Source organism: Rhea americana, unplaced genomic scaffold, assembly GCF_003343005.1.
Source record: "Rhea americana isolate MKP2758 unplaced genomic scaffold, rheAme1 scaffold_499, whole genome shotgun sequence".
In the NCBI taxonomy this organism is placed as follows: domain Eukaryota; kingdom Metazoa; phylum Chordata; class Aves; order Rheiformes; family Rheidae; genus Rhea; species Rhea americana.
Genome location: NW_028186644.1, coordinates 195,744 through 204,608, shown reverse-complemented (window position 1 = coordinate 204,608; position 8,865 = coordinate 195,744). Strand labels below are relative to the sequence as shown.

The window sequence follows — 8,865 nt, the reverse complement described above, 5'->3', positions numbered from 1 at the left end:
AGCAGACATGGCGCCGCTTAAAGCGCCCGCGCCGCCCGTCGCCCAGCTCCCCCGTCCCCGCCCCCCCGCCTTCGGGGCACCGGCCGCGGCCCCCGGGCTGCTGTGGCCGTCCCCGGGCCGAGCACAGCCCCGGCTGGCCGGGAGCAGCGGCCCCCAGGAGCCCCTGCAGTGCCCCAGCGCAGCAGCCACCCTCAGCCGCACGGAACTGAAGCCCCGAGCCAAAGGGCTCATTCAGACAAGCCACAACACAGCAGAATTTTTTCAGCACTTTTTTTTTTTTAAACAAGATCGATGAACACTTCAAAAATGAATTCAAAGAACGAACACCTTGTGAAGAAAGAAACCAGTCTGRAAAGAAGAACAAAGTACCCGCCACCCCCCCTCTGTCCCTAAAAGCAAGGGAAATCACCCCCCAGGGCAGGCATGCACAACCAGCCAGGCAGCAGAGCCCGGCGTCCTGCACGCGTGCTCCGAGACACACCAAGCCGAGGCCTTGCAGGACACCACAAGAGAAACAGCAGCTCTCGGCTCCAGCCTGACAAAGGGAGGAGGGGACTGTAACTACAATTAAGACCTGAGGGCTGGGAGTTGAAAATTGCCAGGGGTGGGCTTCGGCAGGGGTCTTTTGGTTTGCAGAAAATCCTTATGAAATAATCTAAGCCAATAAACCCCCCTATCAAAGTCTTATCTCAACCAGAGCACCCCAGGCACCAACAGTCATTTTAATGCTGTCCTTGCAGAATGGCAGTCAACCATTTCATCACAGCATCTTTTGCAAGAACCACACAGATGGAGACAGAGCAACTGTCAGCTTTTTGCAGGGGCTCTCCAATGAGCACACCTGCTTTTGTTCACATTAACTGACACCATCTCTCTAGGAACTAGTGCTGGTTATGTGGTCCAACAAAACGTAACTCAAAATCATTCTCTACAATGCTAGTTTCTAACATGACACTGCCGGGTCCTGGACACGGGGTTTCCCAATCTTTTCTTGTGAAACACTTGCTATAAAAACCTGAGTAAAAGCTGTTGGCCAGGACAAAAAGAATCCATGTCCTATGCAACTCCATAGCTATAATAAGCTTCGTATGTGCCAAAACACATGCTCATAAACACAGCAGCACAGCAGGGACAATTTATTCTAGAGAAATCTTTTCTTTTTTTTCCAGTTTATACTTTACATTTTGTAGCAGAGAAGATCAGAGGTTACAGCAGAGTCACAGAACTACAGCACCTCAGCTGGCTCCAAGTCTCACAAAGGGATTTCACTACACTGACTATTCTGGCACTAAAGGGAATAGCAGTGCACTGCTGCTAAACACCACAGCATAGCTAGAGGTGGCCCACAAGGACTCTGCAGGATCTTTCACCCCTAAGAAAATCTACACTGCTCCTCTCACAAGAAATCTTTCCAGCAGATTAGACTTACCCAACTCCTAATTACCACTATCCTGCAGAGAATCAGTTTCAAAAGTTCTCCTTCCTGCAGGGAACAGTCTGTTACAGGAGCTGACATCTCTATCCCTTAATTTTTGGGAAATAGCAGCACAGAGATTCCCTGTTCAGTATCCTTGATTCTGAAGCTGAGAAGGGAAAGGGTCTGTGTTTGGAAGAAGCCCTTAGAGTCCTCTGATTCCACATAATGGTGGGCTTCATACTGGTCTCAGACGTGGTTCCTCCTCCTCCTCGTGGTTTGGTGGCTGCTGGGGCATCTCTTCATCTCTTGTGTCTTGCTTGTCTCTCTCTGCTTGAAGCCAGCTCTGGGGAGCTATCATTTTCTTCGGCCCATAGGGTGGAGGCCCAATCAAAGCTTCAATGTCATCATAATTTATCACTTCTTTCTCCAGAAGGGCATTAGACAGCTAGAAAGAGTAAACAAGACRTAATGAGGTACAGGGGCTGGAGAACAGGCTCTGAACTGATGTGCACTGCTCTCCCTGCTAGCTCAATACACATCAACATCTGGGAACAGCACATGCTGGAGATCACAAGGAACAGACCCCTAGCTATCACACTACAGATRGTGTAACCTGAAAGCCTGCTGGAGTTAGTACTAAGTTCTCCAGGTAGCTGGCATCTTGTAAAAGAACATTTTTGGCCAGGAACACATAGTATGAGTGGAGGCAATAAAGCAAGCTCTGGGGAATGGTTTGGCAAGTCAAAACTCCAGGGACAGTTACAGAAGTACTCTTCCTGCCACTGTACTTGTGGTGATGCCCGTGCAAGATGCTAGATTAAAAGCAAATGAGACCAGATCCTGACCCTCCCCTGTACACATAGGTAACGTCGCACAAAGAGGCAACACAGAGCCATCTGTTCCTGTAGACATGCACTGAAGGTCATTACAAGGTGCTCTCCAGGAAAGAGACTTCTCTGGCCCCTCTGCCAATAGAAGGGACACCTTTGAGCAGCAGGTGGCTGTCAAAGACATRGAACTGCTCAACTCTGCTGACAAGATGCGACACGCTGATCTGGCAACCGAAACGTTTACTCTGTAGGCATTTTGGCTTAACTTAAAAGTTTTTCCATTATGAGCCTTTAGCAAATGTCTGACTGCTGCTAAATGGAAGTATCAGAACAGAGGAGGCCTGGAGAGAAGAGCTCTTATCRTAATGCCTGGCTTCAGAGCACCCCCAGAGTGCTGTCCTGCTGTGACATGGGCAACAGTAGGGTGTCCAAGCAAGTTTTGTCTACTTTACTATGCACAGGAGGGAGTCTTGCAGCTGGGTGGATGAAGGTGTTTTGTGTGTGCACATGTGTGTGTACATGTGTTTTTTCTTCAATTAAGACAACTTGAGGAAAAGGATTGTTTTATTTGCAAAATATTCRACACAAAGTTGGCTCCTCATCATTTTGGATACTGGAGACCAGACTTCTGAAAGGAAGATCCAGCATCTATATGGGGAGCTGCAACCCAGGCCTGGCCCAGCCCAGGGAGATGGGTAGAGACCTCCATGGCAGGAAAGTGGGGACATGCTAGGGTGACTGGCTAGGGGACACTCAGGACACAAAAGGAAGGAGGTAAAGCTCTAGCCATGCAACACAGATTCCTCAGTACATCAGGTGCCAAGGAGCTTACAGATGATAACTGCCTGGAGTCACTTAAGGGCCTGAGCCAGCATCAGTCAGAGATGACGATCCTGCATCTTTTCCACCATCCCCAGAAATTGTCCACCTGATTCCTATACACCTGCAGAACCTGGCACGATGAGCTGCTCTTGCCTTTGCAGGCTCCACAGGAATGGTCACTGTCTGCTTTCCAGGAAATTAYACTGTCAAGAGGCTAGCAAAGAAGTGCAGACGAGGGAGACTAATTCCAGTTTTCAACCACCTCCATCTAGCTCCTGGACAGAGCGCTCCTTTATCCTGCAAATACCAGCTGGTGTCAGGAGGCAGACTACCCAGTGCTGGAGAAGGCACACACTCTTCCCTATGCCCACTCCTAATTTGGAAGAACTACAGCGAATCCATGCCCAATAGCAGGAACACAAGCTCCAGCACCCCCACTGCAAGACTTCCTATAACCACATAGACACACAACCACCACCAAGTTACAGAACACAAAGCAGCAGGGCCAGAAACACCAGCAAAAAGCTTACCGCTTGCAGCTTGTCACGGTTGTCCAACAGAAGTTTCTCTGTGCGTCTGTAAGCCTGAGCTACCAGCACCTTTGCTTCCTAGGAGAAAACAGAAACAAGAAGAGAGATTTGGAGCACAGGCAGCAGCAAACGTAACTTGTGGATAAACACTAAGAGTACCAAGGGACAAAGTCTGCAAACTGAGCTACGCTTCCTACTGATAGGAAGGGTGTCCACTGATAGAAAATACATATAAACCTTCCAGAAAAAAAACACAACAAAAGAGTGTTTATGATAAACARTAAATTCTTCCACCAGCACAACTCTCCAAGAAAGTCCCAGCTGATGGCAAAAGCACTCTGAGGAGGCTATCAACCAGCAAAAGTAGCAGCTCAGCACAAATCCCAGGGAAGCATAACCACAATGCTTCTCAAACAGCTTTTCAGTTTCCAGCTATTTGACTTTCAACTAAGGGAAAGGTTTTCTTGCATCAAGTAAAACTTAATTTCCTRTCAAAACACCAGCTAGTATTTTTCAGTCAGCCATTTGGTTAGAAAGCCTCTCTGACCTAGAAACCAAAGACATTTGAATTGTGCAACTGAGATTTTAAGCCACATGCTTCTTGTGGTCTAAACATTGCATAGGCCTGCTTAGATATACATGGGACTGCTCAAGGCCTGGAAAGACCTTCACACAACAGAATCTTTCCCTAGCCTGGTATTTGTCCTCAGTTCCACAACTATACCAGTCTCTCAAAATCCTTCCCCCCCCCAACCTTTCCCCTTCTCTCCAAAGGTCACATTTGCACCTCCTTCTGCCTCCCAGCTCAGCAGGGCCTTGTCAACAGTGAAATCACCACCACAGCTTTCACAGTTTTACATATTACAGGATATTTCATAGCTACTCAGTGCAGCTCCAGGCAGCACAGTGCTAGCATGCTGAAATCATAGCTTTATATGATTTTGCCTGCTCTTAATGCCTTACCGAATAGTCCTAGCACAATATAATAGAATATATCAGTGCTCAGTTGCAGGAATTCCTAATTGCTAAAACAAATACAAAACATTTGGACACAAGTTACTTGCATTTTTCAGTGAACTGCTAAAAGTAAAGAACAAATGGGAACATACAACCAGGGGTGGCCTTACATGGTCCATCATTTGCTGAAGTCCCTGGCTGAAAGGGCGACGACCAATTCCAGCTGCACTCTCCAAGTCCGGGAAGGAGAGCTGCCCAATGCTGGGCACCATCCCATACTGCTTCACCATGGAGTAGGCTATCTTGGTCACCTTCTTCAGGTCATCTTGTGCTCCTAGGTGAGAGGGGAAGATACAATGCTCGTCAGCTCTCTGAACTGAGTACAAGAGGAGCACACGTCCTGTACAAAAACGTGTTCCACTAGCAGAGAGACCGGAGGAGCTGCAGGGGCCCACGRAATTGAACACTCCACCTTCTGAGGAACCTTACTGTGTACTGCAAAATGTATCCAGGACACTAAGTGAATACACTGGCAGCTAGCTCATGTTGGAGTGCTTAGGGTGCCACTGCCCTGTTGTTAGCCATTTGGATATAACTAACTGGAATCAAGGTAGAAAGCTCCAGGCTCCCCCACCAGGTAACTTTATCTGCAGCCTTAGCTTCAAGACAAATTAAGACAGCAGGTGGCACTTGCAATGTGAGACATTTAGGCTCACAAAGTCAGGCCCAAGATTAAAGCAAACAAACTACATTTCTCCTTTCCTGCTCCCCAAGGTGGGAAACCTCCGTGTGCTGCTCAGATCACCCTTGGATACAGCAGCAAGTGCAGAAATTCRGGCCCTTTCAGCACTAGCTCCACTTGCCCGTGCCAGAGTCTAGCTCCTCACCTGTAGTGACTTTGTTAAAGGTGATGGCCTCAGACACCCTCCCTCCGAGAGCCATACACATCCTCTCCAGTAGCTGTTCTTTGGTGAAGAGATATTGCTCTCTTGGAAGGATCTGAGCAAATCCCAGAGCTGCATTTGTTCGAGGGGCTATGGAAACCTGCAACACAGAGCAGCTCCATCAGTTCTGAGAACAACACCTCCCAAATATTGATGCAGAAGGAAGAACAGGAAGAGGCCTGCACTCTGTCAGATTTGTCAAAACCTCATGGGGCATGATGATCTACAGAGACAGGGCCAAGAACTGCAGTATGTCAGTGTTCCCATACTGAAAAGTCTGCCTTCACAGTGGCAGACATGCACTTTTTGCTATTACAGAGCAAAAAAATAAAAGGAAATTGTCCTTAACAGCAAGCCAGTGAAAYGCTGAGATTTAAGAGTGGCTTTTAGGGGAATAAGCCAAATTGAATTTGCTTTACTGTACTCCAGGATCACTGGGACTACCTGGAGAAATGTAACATGTCTTTAGAAAACAAGAATTACCTCTCCTGTCTATTAAATGCACCCACATCTTGCTGAGAGTAATTAACAACAGTTCATCTCATACAATAGGTCATTCACAGTGAATTTGCTGCTGGTGGTATGCCAAGGAGCTGTCATCCTTGTCTTTTCCACTTCTCCCCCAGTATCAAGGCTCTTTGAGGGAGATGTGCATGGGAGAGAACACACCCTGGGGTCCTGAAGGGAGGTCTTTTCCTATAGAGAAGAGTTTCAGGCAGGCAAACTCCCAAGCCTGCCGATCTTAAAAACTTCTCTTCTGATCAATTCCAGAGCAGCTCCTGGAATGGCCCATGACTAGTATATTGGCACTAACACTTTGGCAAGTCATGTCAGGGAAACAGATTGTGTATGCGTGCGTGCACACACAGAGTAGTTATTTGTTTGAAAGAGATGCACGAATTGAGTAGCAGYAGCAGGAGACTTGGTTGCTTCAAATGCACCCGGCAATGGGGTGGCCAGCAGATATATTTGGAGTGCTTTACAGTTGGCTTTTAAATGCAAGATACTCCAGTGGCTGATTATCAGCTTTGCAGCACAAAGTGTGGTCGATCATCGTCATCAGTGGAGCCCCGTAACACTTCCCCATGGCAGATTTGTCACTTGGTATTTTGCTGTAGTATTCACACCTCCAAGCTCATGCAGGCCAGGGTAATGCAGTAGAGTAACTTAAGTGCTGCAGAACAATCAACAYGCCTGGGACAGGAGAAGACCAAAGGATTCTCTCCCCACCCAATGACAGGCTTCACTATACAAAGCTGGTAGTTGGGTTACCTTCATCACAGCCTCAGTGTGCTCCAGCAACCACCCAACCAATGCATGGCCTGATTCATGAAATGCCACAACCTTCCTCTCTTCTGGTGACAGGATCTTGCTTCTTTTGGCAGTGCCTGCAGGAACACAGACAAGAATTTGGTAAGAAAATAAACTGGTAGTAGGTGTAACTAGTGGAGCTTACTCTTGAACAGCTATGTGCATAACTTAGTGCAGTCTGTGTGAGAACAGCAGGCAAGCTTGCTACTGCACTCCATCTAGGGAGAGGCAATAAAATACCCTTCAATTACGTGCTGCGGAAGAGGTGCCCTCTGTCCTTGCAGTAGAAAGCAATCCAAGCACGTCTACTAGAAACCTGCACTCTGAAGAGTTCAGGCTGAATAGCAAGCTTTGTCAATCCATCCCTGGTGGCTGTTTGTATAATGTGGCTATACACGACGACATTGGCAGAAACTTCTTCCCGTTCTCTTGCAGACAAAAATCAAATGTTAGATTTGTGTAATGATTAAATCACAGCTCTAAAATGCAAAGCTAGATTTTGTTCACAGCTCTGCTAGAAGCATATTACACTGTATCTCTGCCCAGGGATAGCTCTGCAACAAGTCAGTCCGCCATTTGGAAAAAACAGATTGGCTGCAGTATCATACTGATTTTTCGGTACAGTCTTTCAGTCCCTTAAGCAGAATATCAGACAGAGGCAAGATACTATATTATATACACCCAAAGTAWGACAGAGGGCCCAGCTGAGATTCTTGTGCATTAGGAGCATTCAAATCATCAAAAAACCAAGAGTATATACAAAAATCCTTCTCCAGACCCAGGAAGCGTCTCTGATTATACATGGCATGCTCCATATGAATTAGCTCATATTAGCTCTCAGGCTCCTCAGAACTAGCAAATTAAGCCATAACTCACACTTAATACTTCCTTCAAAAAGGTGATTTTTGGAAGTGTCTATTTTCCAGCCCAGTAGTCCRTAACACAGAATAAGCCCAATTAAGGTTTTAAAAAAATGCTGAATGAAATAAGGCTTTGAGCATGTGGAAAATACGTTAACTACAGAATACACTGYGTATCAAGCACTCATTATAGCTCTGCACATTGAACACAAAAAGTGTCAATACYTTAAAGCAGATGTCTCTGCACAGTGCTAGGAGCTGCAGGGGGTAGAACAGGCACAGTCAAAAGCAGCATTAAACCAAACTTGCTTGATATCTTGACAAACAACATTCTATTAACTTAATTTTTAAATAAAGTCAAGAAGATTATTAAACAAGGAAACAGTAAAATTAGTGTGGCAGATACTGTAAAATTACTGCTCAGAGACCCTCAGAGACACTGTGTCTGGGCCCATGCGTGTGTATGGGCACCTAACAAAAAACCCCAAACCTTTGAGCAGTTCCAAAAGCATTTCTCTGTCAGCCCACCTGGGATGGAGGGAGGGACCGTACTCTTCACCATAGCACACAGTATGCCTACAAAGATTGTTTCTCTCCCTGCATAAAGCAAGCTCCATGCAAAATCATTCCCTGAAGACCTCTCCTTATCACATTTAGGAGAGAAATAACCCAGGAAACTACTCRGGTGCATCTTTGCTTGCCTTACACAGTGTAACAACTCCTCCAGGAGCACAGGCTCCACTCCATCTTCCAAAAGACAACTCCTAAACGCCTTTGTGCATTCAGTAGGCTCCCTCCCTCACTCCCAGGAGATCCAACTTACTGACTGCTCCCTGTTCCCAGAGCAAAGACACAACAKGGACTACCACAGAGAGTTCTTGCTCCTCCCTTACAGCAAGGCAAAGCTTTAGGGCTTACAGTGCCTCTGGACTTGCAAAGTTCTCTTTTGATTCAACACCACTCTTATTAAAACCAGAAGCTTATAATGGAAAGCACAGCAGTACCCTTTCTTCAAAAAAGCTTTTATAGCAACTGAAATGCCCTCAGTTGTGAAACCCAGAAGCATCCCTGTTATTTGGCAAAGCAACATTTAATACATAGGCCTGTAGCAGTGACTAGGGTCTTCTAGGCATCTTAAGAGTAGCCAGGTCCTGCTAACATGAAGGGATCAAATTAAGCAACAAAAARACTTTA

At 46.5% G+C, this 8,865-nt stretch overlaps 1 protein-coding gene across 1 annotated transcript in view; it reads right to left on the bottom strand.

Annotated features, from left to right (window-relative positions):
* Positions 1 to 1,119: 1,119 nt before the first annotated feature.
* SPG7 (SPG7 matrix AAA peptidase subunit, paraplegin) overlaps positions 1,120 to 8,865 on the bottom strand; it is a 97,699-nt gene continuing 89,953 nt past the window's right edge. The window contains exons 14-18 of the mRNA XM_085317350.1: positions 6,773 to 6,888; positions 5,444 to 5,600; positions 4,727 to 4,890; positions 3,600 to 3,677; positions 1,120 to 1,862 (exon numbers count right to left, since the gene is read on the bottom strand). Of these exons, the coding sequence (XP_085173476.1) occupies positions 1,653 to 1,862; positions 3,600 to 3,677; positions 4,727 to 4,890; positions 5,444 to 5,600; positions 6,773 to 6,888 (725 nt within the window). The 3' untranslated portion in view covers positions 1,120 to 1,652. The remainder of the gene's footprint in view (positions 1,863 to 3,599; positions 3,678 to 4,726; positions 4,891 to 5,443; positions 5,601 to 6,772; positions 6,889 to 8,865) is intronic.